The sequence below is a fragment of the Excalfactoria chinensis genome, chromosome 4 (genome assembly GCF_039878825.1).
Source record: "Excalfactoria chinensis isolate bCotChi1 chromosome 4, bCotChi1.hap2, whole genome shotgun sequence".
NCBI lineage: Eukaryota > Metazoa > Chordata > Aves > Galliformes > Phasianidae > Excalfactoria > Excalfactoria chinensis.
The window spans coordinates 10,953,140-10,978,641 of NC_092828.1; the positions used below are offsets into that span (position 1 = coordinate 10,953,140).

The 25,502-nt window shown below is 41.0% G+C and overlaps 2 protein-coding genes across 3 annotated transcripts in view; one reads left to right on the forward strand and one right to left on the reverse strand.

Annotated features, from left to right (window-relative positions):
* The window catches only part of MAN2B2 (mannosidase alpha class 2B member 2), a 30,014-nt gene extending 9,154 nt beyond the window's left edge, over window positions 1–20,860 (reverse strand). Inside the window, 9 exon segments of the mRNA XM_072334686.1 lie at window positions 696–886; window positions 4,269–4,467; window positions 5,913–6,090; window positions 7,161–7,276; window positions 8,163–8,335; window positions 10,275–10,380; window positions 17,313–17,459; window positions 20,625–20,761; window positions 20,764–20,860. Of these exon segments, the coding sequence (XP_072190787.1) occupies window positions 696–886; window positions 4,269–4,467; window positions 5,913–6,090; window positions 7,161–7,276; window positions 8,163–8,335; window positions 10,275–10,380; window positions 17,313–17,459; window positions 20,625–20,761; window positions 20,764–20,845 (1,329 nt within the window). The 5' untranslated portion in view covers window positions 20,846–20,860.
* Window positions 20,861–23,417: 2,557 nt separating this feature from the next.
* Window positions 23,418–25,502, forward strand: part of PPP2R2C (protein phosphatase 2 regulatory subunit Bgamma) — a 160,723-nt gene continuing 158,638 nt past the window's right edge. The window contains exons 1-2 of one of the 2 annotated variants that reach the window (XM_072334052.1): window positions 23,418–23,577; window positions 23,764–23,844. In XM_072334052.1, the coding sequence (XP_072190153.1) occupies window positions 23,562–23,577; window positions 23,764–23,844 (97 nt within the window). In that variant the 5' untranslated portion in view covers window positions 23,418–23,561. The remainder of the gene's footprint in view (window positions 23,578–23,763; window positions 23,845–25,502) is intronic. The other variant, XM_072334051.1, reaches the window with a different exon arrangement.

Genomic DNA, 25,502 nt, shown 5'->3' on the forward strand with positions numbered 1-25,502 from the left:
AGTATTACAGCTGTACTCCCAGATTTACATTGAGCCTGCTCCAAAGTGCTTTATATAGAGGAAAATGGTCAAAGAGAAGATACACACAGATGTCCCTCTACACTTTATCAGTTTTTTTTAGTATTTAGACATTTCTGAAGACACGTATTAGAACTAAAAAAAAACACACAAAAATCAAGAATACCACAAGACAGGCTTTTCATTTGCTACTACATTCTGTTCAATAACTTAGTTGACAAAATATTTATGACCAGCAGAAGCACTAAGGTATATAAATGTATAATGGCATGAAGCCTGTTGCTTAGTCACTTAACTTTGATGGAACAAATCTTTCCTCTCCCAACTTGCGCAAGTAGAGATTATCACAGAACTCTGACTGCGTTCAGGTTTTTACTGTAATCATTATAACCAAATAATATAACTGAGAAAAGGACTTACACATGTTTAAAACCACACAATGAATGTATGGCTAAGGGCCGAAGTCTTGTTTTGAGACAGTTATCTGTCAATTTTTTTAAATTTTATTTATTTTTCTACACTTAAGACTTGCTACAAAGGAAAATTGCTAAAATCATATACATAATACAGAGACACTATAATGAAGTGTTTCCTTTATGATATATATATATACATATATATATATACACACACACATTTTTATATACACACACACATACACACATAAATGTCTTTACCTCTGAAACTGCCCATCTAAGGCTCTGAAGCTGCTTTAGGGCTGCATGTTTGCAGATAGAACCTGCTGGGTGTTTCAGGACATACTGTGTGAAAAAGGACTCTCCAGCATAAAGCAGTGAACTTGCACACCTTGCAACTCCTTTCAACACGCTCCGAGAAGTATAAAATCCAGTCCAGGCTTGAAATGGCTCTGTTAAGAGTTGAAGAGATCCAATGAAGGCCCAAATACCATTTCTGTTACTGCTTATTTGCTATTCATTAGACTACTACCATACACCTACCCACATGAAAACTGCTGTGTATTACACACCATACATCAAATGGAATAGTTATAAATCCTACAAAGAAAGAGCTATAAATATGCCCTTTGGATAAGTACAGTCTTTCGTACAAGTCTAGGAATGCAATTACTGACACAAAGCTCTTATCTGCTGCATTAACCTGCGTTTGTAAAAACTTTTGTGGACCTTCACAAAACACTGTAGAAGTTTCAATAAAGGACATTATGTTTGTAAGTCAGATTATAATATCTTTGTATTCTCCACTATTAATCAGATAAAAGGATCTATTTTAAATTTTAAATCCTCAAAATGGAGTAGAAACAGTGATGAGACAACATGACCCCACAGCACTCCAGAATGTGCCCTCAAGTGGTTAGTGCAAAATCTTTCAATGGTTCCTTCGTGCTAATGTGTTTTAGTATCACAAACTAGGAAAACAAGCTATTTGTTTTAAAATTTCCACATCTTTCCTTAGTTGTTGTTTGCTTTTTAAACAGATAAACCACTGATGAATTGGTTTTCCATAGAGAAGCTGCAGAAAGTGCCTTGTAAAGTCTGTGTAAGCAACTGTAGCAATCTGCTAGCATCCTACAGTTCAAAGCAACAATTAGAGAATGGGATCTTTATGTCAAAAACTGTGGGACAAACTCTGTTTCAGTACAAGAAATGCTATGAATTCAACCAGAATTAATTCCTTTTCAAGGTTACAAGAAAGTTTTGCACATGCACAGCAGCATGGCGCAACAAATGTAGAATGGAAAAAGGAAATAATTTTCAGGGACTTAAAACTTGAGTTTCCAAGGCATATGTCAGAAGTGACACTGAGCCCAATAAGTGACTCATAATAAAATGACATAGAAAGAATGAGAGAGGATTAATCATCATGAAGCAAAACAGTACGTGGGAGAAAGTGCACTCAAATCTATACTGTAATTGCAAGGCACAGGAAGATGTTTAGGGAAGAGATTGCATCTACGTGTGGGAACCCACATGGTGCATTAAGGGCGCTGCTATTATGCAAGCTAGTGACAAGTGACGGCTGCCTGTAAATTACACCAAAAGATACAGGTAAGAGCTCAGAATGTGTAAAAGGCTATTAGCAGTTAGAACTCACCATGTATTTATCAGCAAGTTATTAGATATGACATGATCCCTCAGGGGAAGTGAATGAGTCAGGGATCAGTCCATGCAATGACTCACAGGAAGAAATGGTTATTTTTATTATTTAAAAATTAAAAGACATGCTACAGATTATTGGATGTATAAGATATATTTGGGTCATAATAGCCCAAGATATAATCCACAGCATCAAGAATGTGATGAAGCAACCGTAGCTACAATTACATATAGGAGGTATTTCAATAATTTAACAAGATAATGAAAGAAACTAATGAGTTTTAAAACTGAGAAGTTACCTGTTGCCATCTCTCTACATTTGTTGGTTGGTTTTGGTGTTGTTTCTTTTTTTTTTTTATCACTAATATAAAAAAGATTATAGAGTAAATTTACTGGGAAAAGGAATTAAAAGGATGTTGAGTACAGCACACCTTCCTTAACAACTACCCAATTCTACCTGAAAAGCACAGAAAGTAACAAGCAAGCAACAATAAATTTGTGATTTGTGCCACATCATACTAGGAAAATTCAGAATTTCAGGGGATGTTTTCCTTCCTGAGGCCCCACTTAGAACACAATCTTTTTTTCCCCAGAACTTACAACTGTTTCATTTAATGAAAAGGACAAGATTTTCTCCTATTTTCTCCTAGAGCTACACGAGATGGGGCTGGGGGTTGGGGGGAGGGGGGGGTGTTACACCTACTACAGTCTTTTGTTTGGACCAGTACCATGTCACCAAGTGAAGCCCCAGGTCATCTTTACCTACTATACTTCACTTGACATTAAAATAAAAAAAACACACAACAAAAAAAACAAAAAAGGCTTTATGGGTCACAAACTGAATTTCTTTCATGTAGTAATAAACCTGAAGGTATGTTTAAGTACTAATGGACATTCAGTTCAGATGATCAGATTATACCTATATATCTAGAATACACATGATATAAGCATTAAGTTCTCAGCACCAGTTGTTTCACTTTGATCCACTCCTGTTTTACTGCACTAACAAAGAAGTAATCTTTGAGCTTTAAGATCACCTTGAGCCCTTCCTTGTTCCCTTGGTTACCTGACTCTTCTTTCAGATTACTCAGTGCCACTCTTCCTATCTATGCTCTAATTTATGCATAATCCAAGCTTTTTAAATAGCAACAGTGGGACATTGCTCTGTATGGTAACATAGCCATTTGTTTCAAGGTATATTTTGATTTATTGCCTTCCTTTCAGTTCCTTAGATCCTGAAGCACTGTGTACCTACTATGGGTCATTTTAGAGGAAGAGAAAAATAACACACACATTTAATACTATAGGAGACTACAGGTATTTGTGCATTTCTGCTGTTGTGCAGGAGGCAGAGAAAATAATGAATACCAAGTTTTATGTCTATACAGAAGAGATTACTCAAAAATGCACACTTCAGGTAAAAGAGAGTCCAAGAGTTTTCCTATTTTCATATTTTTTCTTTCATGGTTTCCTCCTCCATCCATTGCTGCTAGCTGCCTCATTGAAATATTACAACCACTGCACTATCTTTCCCATATCACTAAGTTTGGATCAATTTGTCTTATCTTATAGAGCACGGTAATGTAAATAAATACCCCATCCCTGCAAGTGTTCAACTCCAGGCTGGATGGGGCCCTGGGCAGCCTCATCTAGAGGGAAGTGTCCCTGCCATGGCAGAGGATTTGTTCTCTAGAGATGTTCAAAACCCAGATGGTTTTGAACAGATAGAGATTCCATAAACATTCTGAGCAGCCCATTCCAGGGCTCCATAATGCTCAAAGTAAACACGTTTTTCTTCATATTCACATGGAACTTCCTGTGACCAAGTTTGAGGCCATTGCACCTTCTCCCATCACTGGGCGCCACTGAAAAGAGTCTAGCTCCAACCTATTGACTCCTGCCCTTTAGATATTTATAAGCATTGATAAGAAGTACTCTGTCTTCCTTGAACTGGGGAGCCCAGATGTGGACACAGTACTCCAGACATGGCCTCTCCTAGGAAGTGAGGAGGGGAAGGAGATTGTCCCTTGCTAACCATGCTCTTTTTAATGCACTGGCCTTCTTGGCCACAAGGGCACACTGCTGGCTTTTTTTATTTCTCATTTTCACAGTTTCCTTTATTAACGTCATACGTATGTACAATTGCAGATGTCATGCAGTTGTTAACTTAATTACCTGTTGAATATGGAAGGAAGTCTTGAGAATTCCTTATTTCCCATGTAAGATTTCTGCTATAAACTGCTTGGAAGTAATCACCAATGGTTGCATACTGGACAGTCACTCCAAACTCATCAGAATGCTTGTTAATATAGTCCAGCAATAGGTCCATGTTGGAGTACTGAACAGATGCATTAAAGAACTGTTTGTCACAGCCCTGCAATTACAAAAATGGAACAGAAAAATACCTAAGGATCTTTTTAACAACAACCTGTATTAAAGTAATATTTCTTCTGAACTTAATTGACAATAAAGAAGTTATTTGTTACAGAAACCTCAGGTAGGGTTACCTGCACAGATCAGCTGATAACCAGCTGACATTACAGAGAAAGAGAAGCCTGCTGACGTATTGCATTGTGCAAGAACACGACATGTGGCAGCAATTGGAAAATGTATGAATATATGACTAGAAAGAAGATCTTTTCTTTTCACACTGCATTTCTTACAGCAGAAAATACCGAACTTCTAGGAGCAAAAAGCAGAAGATAAACTTTAGGAAGTGCAGACATGGTGTGAAACAAAAAGTGAATTCTGTAGTACAAATGTCACAAGGTATTTTGCTGACTCCTTATCTTGACTGTAGACTATATGCTCACCCTAATTGCTAAGGGGGGTGATACAGTAAAGCCTCTTCATTCTTTAAGCATGCTTGCACAACCTCTGACTTCTGTTGAAGGCATCTCATTATAACCTACCTGCATGTACAAATGTTTCATAAGCAAACAACAAGCAAACAACACCATTATAACAATGTCTTTACTGAACCACAACAGCTGAACAGGAAGATGAGACACTCAGCCACAGCATCATGCAACAGTGGCACAAGCAGGAGAGAAGCAAAGCAGTAACTCAAAACTGCATCCACTACAAAATGCTTGTTCACTTTACCATAACAGATATTCTGGTGAAATATCCACCTTTGAGAAGACACGTTATTTTTTAATTGTGATTACAAGACCTACAGCATTCATCAAGCTTCAAAAACAGACACTACATTCAATTTAGAAAAAGTTATTATTTTCTAACAACTTAAATCTTGCAAAAGCATAGCAGTGCTATTTGTACATATTGGACATGATTAACATGGCAGATTGGTGAAAAAAAAAGTGTGATATCCATCTAGGATATACCTGTTTCTAACTGAAAAGTAAAGATTGCATAAGAAAATGACTACATGAGTTTGAAAAGATGTTGTCTATCTAATATTTAGTACATATTCGGTAATGCTAATGGTTTTTTAAACACAGAATTTTGTTGTGCTAAGTAGTTATGTAAAGAGGTCATCCAAATAGTACAAAGTGAGGAAAACAGAACATAGTACATAGTTAAGCAAGAGGTTATCTTTACAACTCTGTTACATCTCTTTCTATATTGAGTAGGCTAGAAGATTTGGTAGACAGTCCACAGACAGCATGAGGAAGCTCTGTTTAGAAATAATTACTAATCACTTATTAGAAAAACACTTCTCAGTCCCATGGTTTGTACTCTGTACTTGGGCAGTAAGTACTGTAGCAGAGTACAGTACCTACCTACTGCCCATACTGTAGGTGTACTGGGTGTACTGGCCACTTCTCAGGCAAACTCTGATGACAATGCACTTACCCATGGCCACAAAACATCATTTGTTCGGAACCAGGCTGCTCTCTCCTTAATGTTTGCCACCATGGCCTGTGCATACATATGGATGTTGCTATCTGTAACAGGGAGGCTCATGTTTGGATAAACACCGTCTTTTGGTGGATCTGGGAAAACTGCAAATCCATTCCAATAAAATCCTGATCTAGGTAGAAGAAGAAAATAACAGACCATAAACAAGATTTATTCAACTAACTGAGAGAAACTCATCAAAAGGTCCTAAGATAAAATATTGGTAGATGGAATACAGAACCAAGAAATCCAGCTAACATTTGTTGCCAATGTTTTTAGCGTTTATTAGCAGATAGGACAGGAGGAAGGTTGTCTGTTTTTCCTTCTCTCAGTGTAGTTTTCCAAGTCCCTGCTGCTTGCTTCCATAGAACAAAGAAATCACATAACAAACCAGCTGGCTCTGAAACAATGATGACGTCCCCTCCAAGTAAACTCAGCTTACATAGCACATATTACTGGATAATAAAGTTTTCAGTTCACAGTTCTCAATTTTTTCTCCACAAAATAAATGGAAAAGTTGTCTATTCTATACACAGGTAATGTACACAATCTCAGTCCAATATAATGCTAAAAATCTCTCACAGAAAATCAACTAGCAATAGCCAAGCCCAAACTAAGCTTCCTGGAGTTCTTAAACTTTCAGGCAGAGAAACAAAAACCCAGCCCGATTTTGGGCATATCCTGTTTATAGTAACTGATTTGCTCCACACTTTTATTCTATAGTTATTATTTTGATAGGAACTGACACAATTTGTGTGTAGATGAAAGCTGTACCTGTGTTCTAAGACTCCTGCTGGTAGAAAAGATTATTTTTAGTCTGTCAACATTTTGAAGTATTTTTAATGCCTGTCAGTAGAAAATGTCACTTTTGAGAATTCAGTTGTCAGGTATTGAGCAGATTTCATGCATCATGGTGGGTAGCTGGGGGTGCTTAATAACCCTGACTCAGTCACACAGTCTAGACTTCTCACTGACCTACCATAGGTCTATGATAGAAAGCAGGAGAATGCCATTGAAAGCACACTGTTGTGGGTGGCATCCTCGCCCATGGTATGAGGGCTGGAACTAGGTGAACTTATCTTTAAGGTCATTCCAAACACAAACCATTGTATGATTCTATCAGCACAATCAAAGGAAATTCTTAAACTCCGACAATATAAACTCTCCAAAGCACATTTCTGTGTATTTTTGAAATCTTCAGACCTGTTTGAAAAAGGCAGTTGCGATGGGGTACAGTAGCTGTACTGATCCATAGTATGGGTGAAGATCTCCTGACTTTCAGATAAGGAAGGAGAACCCTGCCATACAAACTGAAGCTTCTGGAAAACAAAAACAACAACAAAACCATTCTCCTTGAGGACAAGCACAGAACTGCCATTTTGGAAGCTTCCAGACTATGAGGTGCCTGAAAAGGTTTTCATGGGAAAAGATACTCAAAAGCTCATAAATACAGAAAGGAAGAATCAGGATTCATTGCAAGCTTGAGGCAGTAAGTCCTGGTTTCATCAAACTCAACAAGAGTCCTGTTCTCCAGAGATGCTTGAATTCCATGCAACACTCCAAACAGCTTTGCCTAATGCCCAGCTCATACCAGTCAAAGCCCTTGCACATAATTTAGAGCATAAAATTGTTGACAGACCAAGATAAAACATCATGTCATGAAAAGAAAAATATTTCTATATCTGGAACACTTTGTGCAAGAGAAAGGAGCATTTGAAACAAACTGAATTCAGCACAACAGCTTTAACCCTGACAGAGTATTATCCCTTCTACAGTCACAAATAAGTATTCCAAGCTATGACAGTCTCTGCCCCAGACACAAACTCTACACTTTAAATCTGTGTACATACAAAACAAGATACCAAAGATTTTCTTGTGGGAATGTGAAATCCATTCTAAAAGGTTACAATTCGAACATGACCACTTATTCCTTGACAAGCTGCCCACATTTTGCATCCTTCTTAAGCTAGACTATATTTTTGTCCTTGGCCAAAAGTCATGAAGAAATTACTGACAGTACTGTACAGACACAGCGTACTTTTCCACTACCACACACAATATTAGAGAAGAATTTCAGTTACATTTAGAGAAGAAATACCTATACCTATGTTTTCTTGCACAAATCACAAAGGCCTTTCATAACGTCATGCTTTAGATTATTATATGTACATGCTGTCATGGGTTCCAGTCCTCCAGTATTTTTACCTTGTTTTTCTGCATGTCAGCCTTCAGGTCATAGTCAATTCGAGAGATAAGATGAGCATTAAAGCCAGCAAGAGCAAAAAGAGTTGGTGTTGTAGCTGAGGCTCCGAAAGGATCAACATGCCAAGAAAACTGAGGTCTGATCCCAAAAGTTTCATATAAAAAACCGTGGCCCTCTGCAAAGCAAAATTTGTTTATATTAGCTGCACTCCTACAAGTTCATTCTCTAAATGTAATATGCGTGTAGTATAACTTATATAGCACTTACAGGATAGCTCTTTGTTGCTGTTTTCCAAAGCATTTAAAGTCTCACAATGGCAGTATTTATTTTGCTATGCCAAGTATATCTTATTAACACCATAAAGACTGAATAATAAACAGAAGCTAGACAGGCCTCAGAAACAGTACCTAAAGACAGATTAGGTTAAGGCTAGAAGGTTGATGCTGGAGTTTCATTTCGAGTTTGCTAAAATCATTCAACCTATTGTCAGGAAATGTTAGTCTCATATCAATGACAAAAGAACAATGGAGGCAGCCAGTAGACAAAACTAACATGAATATGACTGAGGATCATGAAAATAGAAAAAAGACAAAGGTTAACAGCAATATTGTTAAAAGATGTTATTTATAATCAATGCTTTTTAGTATTGAAATGATTTTCAGTAATAAAGAAAATAGAATACACATCAGAAAGACCAAACAACAGGATCAATTCAGGCAAACCAATTAAATGAAAACAACCCAACCAGCTAAGCAGATGGTCTCACAGAGAACTCCAGAACACGGCACATGGATTATCACTGTCCAAAACAAAAACCAACTAACCAAAACCAAACCAAACCTCCCCCCCCCAAAAAAAAACCAACCCACCCAGATCTTGATTGTATAGTTCTAGAGCTGTGCATGTAACTACTTGGAAATACAAACACATCCTTTCTAACTTCACTCCAAAGATCATGTTTAAAGATCTGAGGGTCCAAGGCACTCTCTTTTCACATCACCCTTCCCATGGTTAATGCCTCTTCTAAGTGAAAACATTAAGAAATAGTGAGTGAAGCACATTTCAGATGCTGTTTGCTAGATTGTTCACCTAAGCTCAGCTAACTGGGCAGAAGGAAAAGATAAAGATATGTAGATCCCGGTCATCCACATTGGCTTTGTCCTTTCAAGGTGTACACAGTACATAGTGCAATGGCACATCTTTTTTTCCTCTTTCTCTTCCACTTACTCCTTTAGTGGAAAGAGCAGAGTGCTTTCAGGAAAAAATAAAGGGGATATTTTATTATGTTAATATTTGTTTTTCTGCCAAATTAGCTAGTAAATTTGAATAATCCTTTAAACAACATTTGCACATATGCACTAAATTAAATTTAAAAAACTGCTTGTAAATACCATATTTGATAGCTCTCAACCAGTTATAAATACAGGAGATAGATGGAAAAAATAAATAAATTCCATCCCCTCCCTCTCCTTTTTCGCCTGTGTGATGTGGTGACCCACTGAGATGGAAAAGCAGCAGCTCCCCTTGTACTCCTGACAAACATCGACAAGCAAGGAACACAGTCAGTGTTATTGTGCAGTCAGGTTTACCTAATGAAAAACCTGTTATCTGACCCATTATTCTCTGATGTAAGAAGCTGTCCAGAGTGTAGCTCTAAAACGGGCATAGCATATCAGCCATGACACGCCACTATTTATGCCCTCTTATCCCCTACCCCCATGTATGCCCATAACATATTCTGGGCATATGTAGCATAACAGTGGTATGAACCGTCCTCCTCCTCCTCTCCCCCACTTCTTCAACTATCTTCACTATCCAACTATCTTCATGGGAGCTTTAGCCCTCAAACAGACACAAACCAAGAAGGTCTCTGTCCCAAAGGAGTCTGTAACCTCCCTGTTTACTGCAGATTTATTTTTTTTTTTTTTATGGCAAAGGCTTTTTTATACAGATGACTCACCAGTGAATAAAACAAATGAGATACTTAAACCAGTTCTTAAAGAATAATATATATATATATATATATATTTAAAGCAAACTTGAGAAATGAAAACAAAACCAAACCCCCAAGGTCATAACAATGAAAAATAAAAATTAAATGCAAATACGCATACCCGTCAACTGCAAAATCTGATCATCAATTAGTGTCACAGCTTCATCATGCATCACTTGCCCTCCAATGACAAATTCCAGTCGTCCTTCCTGAAGTAACCGATGGACCTATGATATTGAAATTAAGACACAGGACATAAATGTCATTTCAGTCTTCTCTAAATAGGCTGCAAATTCATTTCAATCACAGCATATTACCTAGACAAAACAGTTGTCAAGAGGGCATCTAGGTCATAAGTGGGATAAAAGGCTGTCTGCACTGAGTGCCATCAAAAGCAGAAAAGCACAGGGTTGGGAGGGAAAGCACACTAATGGGTTGCACAGTGCATTGATTTACCCAGCTTACACTGAAACCAGGTAGTGGCACAAAGATGCACCAATACGAAGATACTGCTTCTCACAATAAAATCATGATGACAGCCCTATTAATCCAAACATCAGGCTCTTGCCCCCACACACAGCCTAGGATCCTGCCTAAAGACTAAACTACAGTTGATAGCATTACTTCTCCTGAAGCCTTCCTCCTGCTGCAGCCATCCTGCCTTAGGAAAGCCATTAGGCAGCTAGATGAGAGAGCGAAATGAAACCACGTGTGAGGAGCAATGGCCAGGCTCCTTGAGGTTTCCTTTAGCTCACGACCTCAGTAAGATCATGAACTTTTTTTGTTAACTTCAGCCACTAGAAGCCCAAGTGTATGGTCAAATGCAGTAGACAGCAAACATGCAGGATAAAGTTGTACGAGTGTGCGTGGAAGGAGGGTGATCACAGTCCCTTTACAAAAGTCTTTGTGAGGTTTCTGTCTTCATTACAGCTACTTCGCTACCTGGAACTTTGAAGATACAGACTTGCTGAAAGTTTGAGGTATAAATACATATTTTATTTGTCCACCACTATTTGTTTATTGTTAAATATCTGTCATGTAGGATGGCTGTTCCAGGCCTATTATGTTTATTTCCCCAGGAACCTTCAGTGAATGCCCCTGTGTCTGCTTAGATACGATGCCAGATTGTCAATTCTGATTATAATCATTTCTCTCATTCACAACGTTGTGAAAATGCTTCAGGGTTCAGCATTCATAAATTAGTTCCAGCTGACTGTGGTGACTGATTAGCATGCTGGGAGACCAGATAACTGATATCTGGTGTCAGCACAGAACTGGTCCTGACCTACATGAAAAGCATCTGTGGTTATTATTCCCAGTTTGGGTGAATGTCCAAAAAAGATACCTTTGAACCAGACTTTGGACCACAGAAATTTCAATTAAGTTTCATGGAACCACGCAGAGGTTGAAAATACTAAAAGAATATTTCAAGTAATTTTGAATTATATCCAACTTGAGGAAGGGGGGGTGGGGAAATAGTAAAAATGGATATCTATATACTCTGCTCCCTTCACTGACTTGAACTGGAAAAAAGGACAGGGGAACTTAGGAAAGAGACAAAGCAGTTACACAAGCAGCAGGCTGTTACAACAGTGGAAGATATCTGCAGACATTGCAACGAGTACTTCCTCACATCGACCCACCCGTACATGCCAGATAAGCTGCTAAATATCTTCCTTCCCCACTAGTCAAAATCCTGAAACATCAAGCCAGGGTAAGGAGACAGAAATGGTTGACAAAATAAAACACTGAGAGAACAGGCTGCCAAGATGCCCCATCCCTTGAGGCCTTCAAGGCCAGGTTGGACAGGGCCGTGTGCAGCCTGATCTATTGACCAGCAGCCCTGCCCATGGTAGGGGGATGGAGCTTGAAGATCCTTAAGGTTCCTTCCAACCTAAACCATTCTATGATTCTACGACCAACATGCACTGAGAATTAAGAGGTTCACACGCTGCTGTAATGAATTTCAGTCTTATATATTCTCTTGCCCAAACTGTAAAACCAGCTCAGTATTCAGGGCATATTTCTTACTGATTTGAATACCAATCTAAAGCAGAAATGTGCAAAGAAAAATTAATTAAATCCTTCATCTCAAGTAAAATACAAAGTTAGGAGAAACCAGCAAAATTAAAACCCAAGGGCTGTACCGCAGAAAATAGTTAATGTTGGAGCTCAAGTGGAAAAAGCAGGGCAATAATTAGAGTGACCTAATTTCAAGGCCCAATATTTGCAACTTCCAAGCGTTAAGAACATGTCAGTTACCAACAACCATCATAGCTCCTATAGATTCAGTGTTTGCCCAACAAGTTCAAGAGAAACTTGTTCTTAATCATTTTAATTTTCAGAAGAGCACCAACTATGAAGTAACCAGAGAGTGGATTAAAATGCAGAAAAGTCTCAAATGTCAGGACAAGGAAAGTTAGGGTTGAATCATATATACTAATTTGGTGCTGCTGAGGTCAAATGTGATAAATATTTACTCTTCAGCCACCACATACTAAGAATAAATAATAAGAGCTATAGGGAATTATAGGTATTTTACTTACAGTTTGTGTTACTGCAGCACAACACACTTTAAATAAGAACAGTCTCCATTAGAAAGAGTACTTAACCGCAATGCACAAAGCAGTCCATGGTATTTTCTTACTTCCTACCCTAGATTTACAACACTATTTTTGAATTAAAACCAAGAAAACTTTCTTGCAAAGCATGGGCAAAGAGCAGCCTATGCACTGCAAAGCTGCACACAGGTTGCAAGCTATTATTTAAATAAGAAACACCGCAGAAATTTCAGAATTTAATGAAGAACTGTGTTTAAACAAACAAACAAACACACAGATAGGAGGAACATTTCTTACATGACACTTCACACCTACAGGGCTTCATAGAATCTTGGAACATTGCAAGTTGGAAGGGACCCGCAATGATAATGAAATCCACTCACTGGCTCCACACAGGATCAGCCAGAAATCAAACCAGATGTCTTTACACAAGCTGAAATTTAGTGTACTGCATGTAATATGCTGCTGTTGCCTGAAGGTCTAAATGAGGACTTATAGGGAGATGCACTTGTACCCACTGGTCTAGAGAGGGTTAAACATTATGCACTGCAATCAGACACATCACCATTCGCTAGGCTGCCACCCCATCCTTTGATTTCACTATGACTGATTCATAAGAAACAAAATTTCACAAAGTATTTACTAGGGAAAGAATAATTGTCATGGTTTTGTGCTGTTGCTGTCAATATTCTACATCATGACATCATGTGCAGTATGAATCATTAACTGAGGGTACAAATAGTGGTAAACTGTTTTGGTGGTATAAGAAAGTGTAGTTGTTAATGGCATACAGAAGTGTAACAGAGGGTATGTGGAAGTGTAACAGAGGGTATGTTCTAATGCCCTCCAGTCATGAAGGGACAGAACCAATCCATATTTCTGGAGTGACTGGGGGCTCTCAAGAGTTGACTGTGTTAGAGGCCGAAATAAGCCTCACTGGTAAAGACTGGCAAAAACATCCTATTGTGACTGGTCCAGGGGCTCCATGCATACTGGGTATTGATTACCTCAGAAGGGGGCATTTCAAGGATCCTAAGGGGTATCGATGGGCCTTTGGAATAGCTGCTTTAGATACAGACAATATTAAGCAGCTGTCTGTTTTGCCTGGCCTGTCAGAGGACCCGTCTGTTGTGGGGCTGCTACAAGTGAAAGAACAGCAGGTACCAATTGCTACAAAGACAGTACATAGACGGCAGTACCACACTAACAGGGATTCCTTGCTCCCCATTCACGATTTGATTCGTCAGCTGGAGAATCAGGGAGTGATCAGTAAAACTCATTCCCCTTTTAACAGCCCCATATGGCCAGTGCGTAAAGCCAGTGGAGAATGGAGGCTAACTGTAGACTACCGTGGCCTGAATGAGGTAACACCTCCACTGAGTGCTGCTGTGCCGGACATGTTGGAACTCCAATACGAGCTGGAGTCAAAAGCAGCCAAATGGTATGCCACCATTGACATTGCTAATGCCTTCTTCTCCATTCCTTTGGCTGCAGAATGTAGGCCACAGTTTGCCTTCACCTGGAGGGGTATTCAGTATACTTGGAACCGTTTGCCCCAGGGGTGGAAACACAGTCCAACCATTTGCCATGGACTGGTCCAAACTGTACTGGAACAAGGTGGTGCTCCCGAACACCTGCAGTACATTGATGACATTATTGTGTGGGGCAATACAGCAGAGGAAGTTTTCACAAAAGGAAAGCAAATAATTCACATTCTTCTACAAGCCGGCTTTGCTATTAAGTGAAGCAAAGTAAAAGGGCCTGCCCAGGAAATTCAGTTCCTAGGTATCAAGTGGCAGGATGGACGTCGTCACATCCCAGCAGATGTGATTGACAAAATCACTGCCATGTCTCCACCAACTAACAAGAAAGAGACACAGTCTTTCCTGGGTGTAGTGGGCTTTTGGAGGATGCACGTTCCAAACTACAGCCTCATTGTAAGCCCCCTTTATCACGTAACGCGGAAAAAGAACAATTTCACATGGGGCCCTGAACAGCAGCAGGCTTTTGAGCAGATAAAACAAGAGATAGCCCGTGCCGTGGCCTTGGGGCCAGTACGGACGGGACAGGATGTAAAGAACATCCTCTACACTGCTGCTGGAGAGAAAGGTCCCACTTGGAGTTTGTGCAAAGAGCCTCAGGAGAGACCCGAGGCCGACCCCTGGGATTTTGGAGTAGAGCGTATAAGGGGTCTGAAGAGTGCTACACTCCAACTGAGAAGGAGATTTTAGCCGCATATGAGGGGGTTCGGGGTGCTTCCGAAGTAGTTGGAACTGAAACGCAGCTCCTCCTGGCACCTCAAGGAAGAGACGCAACATATAAGTGGGCCAGAGACCAAGGGGTGGACTTAACTATGGACACTATTGTGCAAATTATTCATGATTGTGAAACATGTGCTATAATTAAACAAGCCAAGAGGATGAAACCTCTTTGGGAGGAAGGGCGATGGCAGAAGTATAAATATGGGGAGGCATGGCAGGTTGATTATATCACCTTGCCACGATCTCGCAGTGGTAAATGCTATGTGCTTACCATGGTAGAGGCAACAACTGGGTGGCTTGAAACATATCCAGTACCCCATGCCACCGCTCGAAACACCATACTGGGTCTTGAGAAACAAGTCCTGTGGCGGCATGGCACCCCAGAAAGAATTGAATCTGATAATGGGACACATTTCAAAAATTCACTTATAAATACTTGGGCTAAAGAGCACGGCATTGAATGGATTTATCATATTCCCTACCATGCACCAGCCTCTGGTAAAATTGAACGATATAATGGGTTATTAAAAACGATGTTGAAAGCAATGGGTGGTGGAACATTTAAGCACTGGGAGAAGCACCTGGCAGAAGCCACTTGGTTGGTCAATACTAGAGGATCTGTCAATCGCGATGGTCCTAGCCGATCTAGTCCCCTACACACTATAGAAGGAGATAAAGTCCCTGTTGTGCATGTGAAGAGCATGTTGGGAAAAGCTGTTTGGGTCCTTCCAGCCTCTGGAAATGGCAAACCTGTCCGTGGAGCTGTTTTTGCCCAGGGACCTGGGTGCACTTGGTGGGTGATGCAGAAGGATGGGGATGTTCAGTGTGTACCACAAGGTAAATTAATGCTGGGGGAGTGCAGTCAGTAATTCCATGTATCTGTGTAACCATGATGTAATAATGTAGAATAAGGGGTGGAATGTCATGGTTTTGTGCTGTTGCTGTCAATATTCTACATTATGACATCATGTGCAGTATGAATCATTAACTGAGGGTACAAATAGTGGTAAACTGTCTTGGTGGTATAAGAAAGTGTAACAGAGGGTATGCGGAAGTGTAACAGAGGGTATGCGGAAGTGTAACAGAGGGTATGCGGAAGTGTAACAGAGGGTATGCGGAAGTGTAACAGAGGGTATGCGGAAGTGTAACAGAGGGTATGCGGAAGTGTAACAGAGGGTATGCGGAAGTGTAACAGAGGGTATGCGGAAGTGTAACAGAGGGTATGCGGAAGTGTAACAGAGGGTATGCGGAAGTGTAACAGAGGGTATGCGGAAGTGTAACAGAGGGTATGCGGAAGTGTAACAGAGGGTATGCGGAAGTGTAACAGAGGGTATGCGGAAGTGTAACAGAGGGTATGCGGAAGTGTGGAAGGTTCATGCTCCAGATCTGTGGAATGGCAGCATCCCGAGTACTCAGCTCTTGGAGGAGGACTACATATCCCAGGGGACGACGCAGCCAGAGACGAATCACCAGAGGAGGAGGACACATATATAATCTCACTCCCAGGCTGGAACGTCCTTCTTTTCGCTCTGTCTATCGCTTTGGAGCGCTCCATCCCTGCCGTCTCCCTCTATCAGCAACGTTCCAGCCTGTCGCCTAGAGATCACAGTAGGCCCCCCGGTTCTCGGGGACTCTTTTTCTCTCTTTCTCTTTCTCTGTCTTGTTTGATTTAGTAGTTGTAGTTATATTGTATCATATTGTGTCATCTTGTATTCCAATATTATTCGTATTTAGTAAAATAAGTTCTTTCCTTAGATTGCTGCCATTGTTTTTGTTCATTCCCCTCCTTCCAGGGGCAGCAGCCTCTATCACGGGTAAATCTAGATAACCCGATTACAATAATAATTCTTGAGTTAAAACTCTGAAGATTCAAATGAATCACAGCCTCTCAATAAAATGCTCTTGTTGCTGAGTCCTGTGCTTTTCCCTTAGCTACACTAACACTGCTTAGAAACAGCAATTTTTTGAACAGCATTTAACTGGAAAGAAATTCCTTCTTGTGAGCAGTGTTATGTTTGAGAGGTATTGGGCACATTCTTTTGGAATCACTTATCTTACACTGCTGTTCCACTAAATAAGAAACTCATCGATGAAACAAGAATTGCAAAGTGTAAAGAGTCTTCAGTGCAAAGGTTACCACCACCTACCGCTCTGATCTACAGCTTCGGTTTTAACCTCTTGCAACTGCCTTTAGAGCTAAAGTTCTTTTGCAAGAAGAGACAGATTCAGAGATAACTTAAACAAATGCTGAAGTACTTTGTCCCTTCTTGCCCTTTGGAAAAAAAAAAAAAGCATGGATGCTTTGTTAGAAGCACATTTAGCTTCAGTACAACTTACCTGCTGCTTGTGTGTATCCGTGGCTACTGCATCCCACCAAAGCCGAAAGAATTCCTGTTCCACAGCAATAAATTTGCGCTGCTTACCTTTCATTAGCTCTTCAACAACAGATGTGTAGACATTTGCTGCATAAGCATGCATGCTCTCCTGAAAGAAAAAATAAAGAAACTGCATATAGCTTTGTTGATATTAAAAGGGCTGTTTTGAACACTCACTGGGCTTTACCCTTTCTGCTCTTTTGATTATTTAGAACATCGGTAGAATTGCTTTTGCAGAGCAAGCATGCTCTACTGTGTGTGTATGTTTCTGGTATAACAGTTCTGCACAAATGGAAAATTTTACTATTATGGCCCCAGAGATTTCAGCCATGAAACTCTTAAGACTGAAACAGTAATTTTTTGAACAACATTTAAGTGAAAATTAAGTTTCTGGTTGTGAGAAGCATCAGGCAGCTGTCAAACAGGATGGAGTTCTGCTCCATGATTGAGAATAGAATAACACAAAACTGGTAAAGGACTCTTAGAACAAATTTGACTGTTGATGCAGAATAACCTGAAGGAGAATCTGTGCATCTATTTCATATTGCTCCCATTCCTAAAGCAATTTTGATTCTAGAAGGAGGCCTATGAATTTTACTGGTGTGCAAGCACAATAACTGTAACCATCAAACAACCTATTACATGGTTACAAGGCTATCAAATTAACAACATCATGTTAATTTGAAATCATGCACATTAATGTTTCTTGAGTAGGTTTTCCCTTGTCAGAAAAAATTCTGTTTGTTCAGATCCAGTTTTCTACCCTTAACTTCAAAGTGGTATTCAACACCTAAAGGCAACAGAAGAGCTGCCAGAAATACCTATAATGTCTGTTGCACCAGTTTCAGCACCTGGCTATAAGAGAAGAGCTGTTTTAACATCAACCATATCACTTTTCTACTTAACATCACTGGTTTTTGCTTAAGAATACACACAACACATCCACCTGAAAGTGTTTAACAGACATCCCTCATCCAATTGAAGCTAATGGGCACGATACACAAAATGAGAACCCACAGTTTTAATTGGTGCTTTTAAAATTTTTAATTAAATTTAATTAATTTAATTTTAGTTCTTAATTTTCTAAGAAAGAAAAGCCTGCTCTGAAATAAGAACGGGACGATGTGATTCAAATAAGAAATTAATTTTTCCTATCTCCTTCCTTTCCACAACTGGAATTGTAGCTATCTTGGCTAAAGGTTGTCGCTGGAAAAGGGAAAATATTTGAATGTAGGAGGAAGGGCCTAGAATAATTCAGAGCATATGTAAATAATTGCTTGTTCAATGACTTACCCATCATTTTTTAATGACTCATAAAAAAAAAAATAATCAAGGTTACGATTAGAAACTCATTATTATCCAATTTTCACAAAGGGAATAGCCTTCAAGTCTTAACTGCTACTCAAATGATTGCTAAATTTTCATTTGTCACCGGCAATCAGCTGTAAGCAATCTATTCTATAACCTTTATTTACACAGACTATGACATAAAGCTTAATTTTAATTCTTAATAGTTAAGCGAAATACATTGCATTTAAGAGTTGATCAAGGACTCTTCAAATGCAACACAGTACTAAAATATTCAAAGTGGAAAGGTTCTAAAAATACTTTCTGGATGTGTTTTGTAAAGTAAGATATTATGACTCAAGCTAATCAAGAACTCCTACAGAGCCCAGTGGTCTGGGAGTGAATTAAAAATTGTTCTCACAAGCCAGGCCACCTGCAAGCAATAATAATAATTTTCTTTCTAATTCATATCCTCTATTGGCTAAGGAAATGAAGCAATAAGCAGTGATAAGACAAAATTGCACTTATCTATACATAAAATTTAAACTTGTGAATCCACTAACACCATAATTACCAGTACACAACGAAGACTGGGGATCTGATACCATAAGTGTTTTCCACATTATAAACACAGAAATGAAATGCTAAAAAAAGTAGCATGTGTGAAGCCTAATAACTAAGCAAACCTGTACAGCAGGCTGGGACCACATCCCCAAGGAATTACCTTCAGGCTTCATCTTACTACAGAAGCAAGTGAAGAGATGGAGAGTGAACCTTCATGCTTTTTGGCCAAAGCAATCTTTGACATTCACAATTTAATAACAGAGGAACTGAACTTTCTAGCAACTGAATCTTCTCAAAAAACAAAACAAAACAAAAAAACAAAACAAAACAAAAAAACAAAACAAAACAAAAAAACAAAACAAAACAAAAAAACAAAACAAAACAAAAAAACAAAACAAAACAAAAAAACAAAACAAAACAAAAAAACAAAACAAAACAAAAAAACAAAACAAAACAAAAAACAAAACAAAACAAAAAACAAAACAAAACAAAAAAACAACAAAACCCAAAAACCCCATTTAATTTCTCTTAGAGGAACTCTTCAGCCACTAGCTGAATAAATACAGTTAATAAATAGTAAAAAAATAACTGTGTGTCCTCTCACGTAGTTCAAAACACTAAAGGAGAAATTCATTGAACTTCTTAAAAGATATAACACATGCTCAACAGATTTCTTGGTGAGCCAAAATCTTTTCATTAGTTACTCTCAAAGGTGTGATGCCAAAGCACTTCAGCAAAGTCAAGCATCCACTGCATCTTTATAACCTAAAATAAACATAGCAATGAAAGAGGATGCAGGATTTAGCTTAACAGATATGAAAGGTACTTCTGTCCCACTTGATTCTTTTTTCCTATGCATCCATCTCACTTATTTAGCTAAAGATATTTTGCTGGTACACATCTGCTGCCATAGGCACCACCTCCACCTTGGACAACGTGGAGAGAATTCCCCGTGGGCTGAAGTTTCAACACAGAACCACGGAATCTTTTGATTTGGAAGGGACCCCTTAAAGGTCACCTGCAATCAACAGGGACACCTACAGTTCTTCTTGGGTTTTGGCTTAGGCACAGGATAAGCTAAAAGACCAAGAAAGCAAGCCAAATAACCAAAGCCCGCCGACTGTAAGATTGAATTTTTTTTTCTTTAAGAAAACCCCACAGGACACAAAACACAGCACTTGGTGAGCACCCGTACACCGGTACAAGCCAAGCCCAGAGTCCAGCAGCCCTTGAGCCGGCCTCGCCTTCCAGGCCAACACCCGGGGCCCCAGACAGCGAGAGGGTGCCGAGCCGGCCTCCGGGAAGGCACGGGACAGGGGAAGCCCTCGGGGCTGCTCGCGTTTCGCTGCAGGCCGAGCAGAGAAGGGCAGCGGGGACGGCCGGCCCCGCCATCCCCATACCCCGGCAGCAGCGCTGCGCCCACCTGCACGGTGTACACCCAGCCGACGTCCATGTGGCTGTGGGCGACCACGAAAGCCCGCAGCTCCCCGCTGCTGGTGGCCGGCAGGGCGAGGCAGATGAACAGCAGCAGCAAAGAAGCCATGGCAGCTCCGCAGCCCAGCCGGCAGCAACCCTGAGCCGGCCGAGCTTCCGCGTCCCGCCCCGCTGCAGTCGGGTCCCGCCTCCCGGCTTGGGCGGCTCCATCTTGGGCGAGCGGTGGCCGGGCCTTTTCTTCCAAGCGCAGGGAGCCGTTCAGCTTGCAGTGAGAGGATGCGGGGCGGGAGCCGGTAGCCCAGATGTGCTCTGCAGGGTGCGAGCCCCAGTGGGATCCCAGCCCCTGCTAGGTGCCCCATATTGGTGCCTCTGGAACTGTTTTATTAAATAAGATTGCTCAGAAAGGTGTTGAGTTGGGCATTTGATGAATATCAGTCCTCCCTCCCTCCCTCCCTCTCTCTATTCCATTTTGAATGAGACAGGAGTTCTTTATTTCAGGCCACGATGCTGCAATATGGATTATGGTCTTTGAGGGCTTTGAAGTAGTATGATTAAGATTTTATTTTATGCGGTTGACCTTCTGATCCCATTTAAATTGGTTTTCTCCCTTGTTTTATCACTCTTAGTAGGATCTGGCCCCTGTGACAGCAGGAAGCCCTTGTGAAAAGAGAAAAATAAAAGTCCATCATTACAGAAATGTTACATAGGCACTGTAGTTCAACCAGCCTCTGCAGGAATTTTGCCTGCAGTTTCACCTGGTTTTGCCCAATATATCAACAGCCAAAATAGTTCTTTCTCTAATAACTCTTTACACAGACATCAGTATAATTCAACTATTTTATTGTTAGAAGCATGTCATTTACTGAAACTAGAACCTCCATCTCACAGTCCTGCAATGATGAAAACTATCACGCTTAACTCTTTTTTTCCAGCAGTGTAAAAGGAGATCAGCTGAAACTGATATTTGCTCCCACCATCATCTTTGTCTCTTGATTTACCACTGCTGGCTTAACTAGTTTTAGTTGAATCAATTATCTCCAGAGGAAACAATCACAAATAGTTTAAGTGTCCCTCTACAGCTTTGTGCCAATAAGAAGATAAATCCAAACAGAACTTGCAAATTTATTCATTTAAATATGCAAAGCACCTGTAGAAACAGACCAAACTTCAAGTAAGGTCTGCATTTAGACAGAAAGCCCAGAAGAAGTCCAGAATGGTATTTGTATATTGATATTGATTTGAAGATGTGATTCCTTTATTTCATAAAAAAATAAGCTTGATATGAATGGATTCACCCACATAAGGGCCCCTATTTACTTATCAGTATTCCCATATATACTCCCAAATATAATTTTCCCTAAAATTAAGAGGCAAAGCAGGAATCCTAAGGTTAATTTTATTTAAAATAATGCTTTGCGAAGAGCAGTCAAGGTCTGTGGGTCCTTTGTGGAGGGAGTTATTACCTCTAAAGACAGCTGAATTAAGCTTTACTAATAGAGCTTTATGAAACTGTGTTTTCCCCCAAATCACCGGCTTAAACCTTTTCAGTTCCAAGAAAGCTATTGCACATCCAGCAAACATATGGCTTAGAGATATATATACACACACACAGTCTAAATGAAGTGATGTTCTTTTACCTCAGAAGGCATTACGGTCTTTGTAATTCAGGTGAAGTTTCCAGGAATGCTGAAGTGTTGGCATTTACTTTCTTCTTAAAGTAGCTGAGAATGTCTGCAGAATGTTATTCCCATTTTAAAGCTATTTTCATCAGAACACGTAATTGCCCTCCTTGCTGTTTCACAGGGGTCAAAGTGTTACACTGTTCTGTGTGGTTAAAAACATAAACATTTGAGCAGAATACTTTCATTAGTAAAACTGAATCAAATCACCTGCAGTTTATGAAAGCGTGTATGAATGTGAAAGCATCACCTGCTATGAAAAGGAACGAATGTCAGCACATCAAATGGGATTTATGCCAGAGATAACGTTTCCCTACCGCTTACACACTGCTTCAAAAATAGCATCAAGCTAGGTGGCAGGTCTGCTGCCACTGTGCCATGACAGCTGCCTACACTGATACGTTATTCTCGTGCTCCTGATCTTTTAGCATGGTTTGATTATAGTCCTGTACTAATTCTTACACTTTCCTCCTTTCCCATGCAAAGGGTGTTTGCTTCCTCCATGTGAGCTATGGCACGTGTGGGCCTCTGCACCTCACCTCAGAAAGACGGATGGCATGTGCAGCACCTGCCGGCTGTGAGCTACAAAGCCACATCTTCGTGTTGAGTCAACAAAGCCTCATGGCGTGCACAACAATTAACGTACCTTCACATTTCCTCCTGTGGTGTTTTTGGGGTGGACATCTGTAAGAATAAAGACATGTCTAACTAAGTTTGCTCTAGCTGACTGTTTCTGTGTTCTAGAATCTCCAAACTTACAGTAGTGAAAACAAGGGTCATTACACACAGCACTTAAGCTCACTTTGCAAGAGGTTTGCTTTTGCAGTTACCTATCACAGAGCAAGGACAGCTCGCAGATCTGCCAGCTCGAGGACAAGAAACCCTCTCCAGCCTCGCAACTGGAGCAAGAGCACGAAAGGCTGCCGAGCTCTCAGGGCCCCGCAGGGAGGAAGGGCAGGCGGTAGCTCCGCGTCGTGCCGGTATCGCTCCACTCCCGCTCGCACCTGTTGTGGCCGCGGCGAGGCCGGGCGCGTCCAGCCGAGGCAGCGCCGCCTCCGCCGAGAGCTCCGGGTGGAGCCGCCCCTCCTTCCCGTCCGCCCTCCCCCGGCTCCCTCAGCGCCCCGAGGCATCTCGGCTGCCGCGCCGCCCGCTCCGCTGGGAGAGAGAGGAGGCGGCCCGAGCTAGCGGCGCTGGAGCGGAGCAAATCACAGTTCAGAGCACTGGGCACCTTTCGCAGGGCTGCACACATGTCCCAAAAGCAGGGTATTTGGAAACGCTCTCCTTTCTCCCGGCTCTCTGTAGTCCCCTCGCATCCGTCCGCTCCTTTCTCTGTCCCTTTCGTTTCCCCTCGCACTCCTCCCCACTGCTGCCGTTCATCTTCTCTCCCCCACCGCTCCCCGTCTGCTCTCCCGCGTGCCCCGGCTGACGCTGCCTTTCCTCCTCCTCCAGTTGGCGCCCCCCCAGGCGAGAGCGCGGTTGACTGGTGCCTCTACCAGCTCAATGGAGCGGCCGAGTTCGAGGTCTCCGAAGGTGAGTACGGGGCGCTGAGGTGGGCTGCAGCCAAGTGGCCGTTCCCACGTCCTGTTGCCTGCGGGTGGCTTGCGGACTCTAGGCCGATGGCCTCGAAACGTGGCGGCTGCTCTTGGCCTAACGAGGATGGCTGTGGGTGTCAGAGAGTTTGGCTGCGCTTGGGGCAGGAGGGGAAAGGGGCTCGTGGTGGGGCTGCTAAGGGGCCTGATGTGAGCAATTCGGCCGGTTGGCTTTTGTGGGGAGATGTTGGGTTTTGTCCTGTGGGCCTAGGTGGCATCGCTCCGCTTGGCCACTTTGGCGCTGCTGTTGCTCATGAGGCCATGCAGTGCATGTGGAGAGTTTCTGTGCCTTCATTGTGTTTTCTTAACTTTGATGGGAGTTGTAACTTGGAGAGGCTCGTTTTTGACTATTCTTTAAAAAGGAGCTGCTTTTTGGTGCCTTCTGCCTCTGAACCACTTTTGAATATACACTGTATTTCAACCTCTATTTTCTTGTACACGCTATATGTAGAGTTGCAAGTGTCAGAGAGCACATTTCCACGTCTCCACTGATTTTGTTTCCAGTAGGTTAGGTGGATCAAGGACCTCATCAGTTGTTAGTGTGCATTTCTGAGGGGACTGCATTGCTGTTTGCAAGGTGAACACATGACAAGTTCAGGGCCAGCTGAAAAACTTCCTGGTAGCAAGGAAGGTGAAACGCTGTGCTAGACTGGATTCGGGTTAGACAGCAGGAAAAGCTTTCCAGCGATGAAGCCCTAGAACAGATGAGGTGGATAAACAGCGAAATCTCACCCACTTAAAGTTTGTTTTGCAAATGTAGGTTGAAGTGAGAAAGCTGCAGATCCTGCCATGGGGCAGGTGGAAAGATTAATAATTTGAGGTCTCTTTCAGTGTTGTTATCTGTGATTTTGTGGGATGCCAGGTTTTCTGTTATGTCTGTGTCTCATGTTTTTTCTATTTGGAGCAGTGATTTAAGCCCCAGTGTACTGATAATGAAGCTGCAGCTCAATCAAGGCTTTGGGCTAAGTTTATTTTTTCCCCAAACTATTCCATGGTGGTTTCTATTTGAAGGTTTACTTAATAGTGTGCATAATTACACTCGCACGCATACCAAAGTATTTCTTAAAATGTGTTGTGATTTGGTGCCTAGGTAATATTTTGTTCTTTCTTTTCTTTGATATTTTTTTGTGTGTAACTGCATACTAAACCAGATGTGATGACGATAGGTGGGGGTGGAAATTACATCCGTGTGAGGGACTGTAATGAATGAGTGACAGCATTTCTCAAGCATCATAGAAAGTTGAAAACAAGCTTTAGGTTGGCATTTAATTTTATTTAAAGATTTGAATGAGTGGGATATGCTTCTTAACCTTACTTGTCTGGGTAAATACCAGTGTTTCAGCACTGCTTTGATAGTATTATGTTTTATTCTGTGCAAGTGTTGCATTCCTTTGATTTACTGGGACGTCTTTGTCATATGACAGATTCAACCATGACTTTCAAAATTAGTTTGCTAACCCTGATTTCAGTTTTCTTTAACACAGACAATTTATGGATGCCAATTTTATACCCTAACATAAATGGAAATCGTGTATGTTTTCTCTTTCTTGCTCAGAATGGGAATAGGTGAACTTCAGAGGACTGAACACAGGCTGAAGC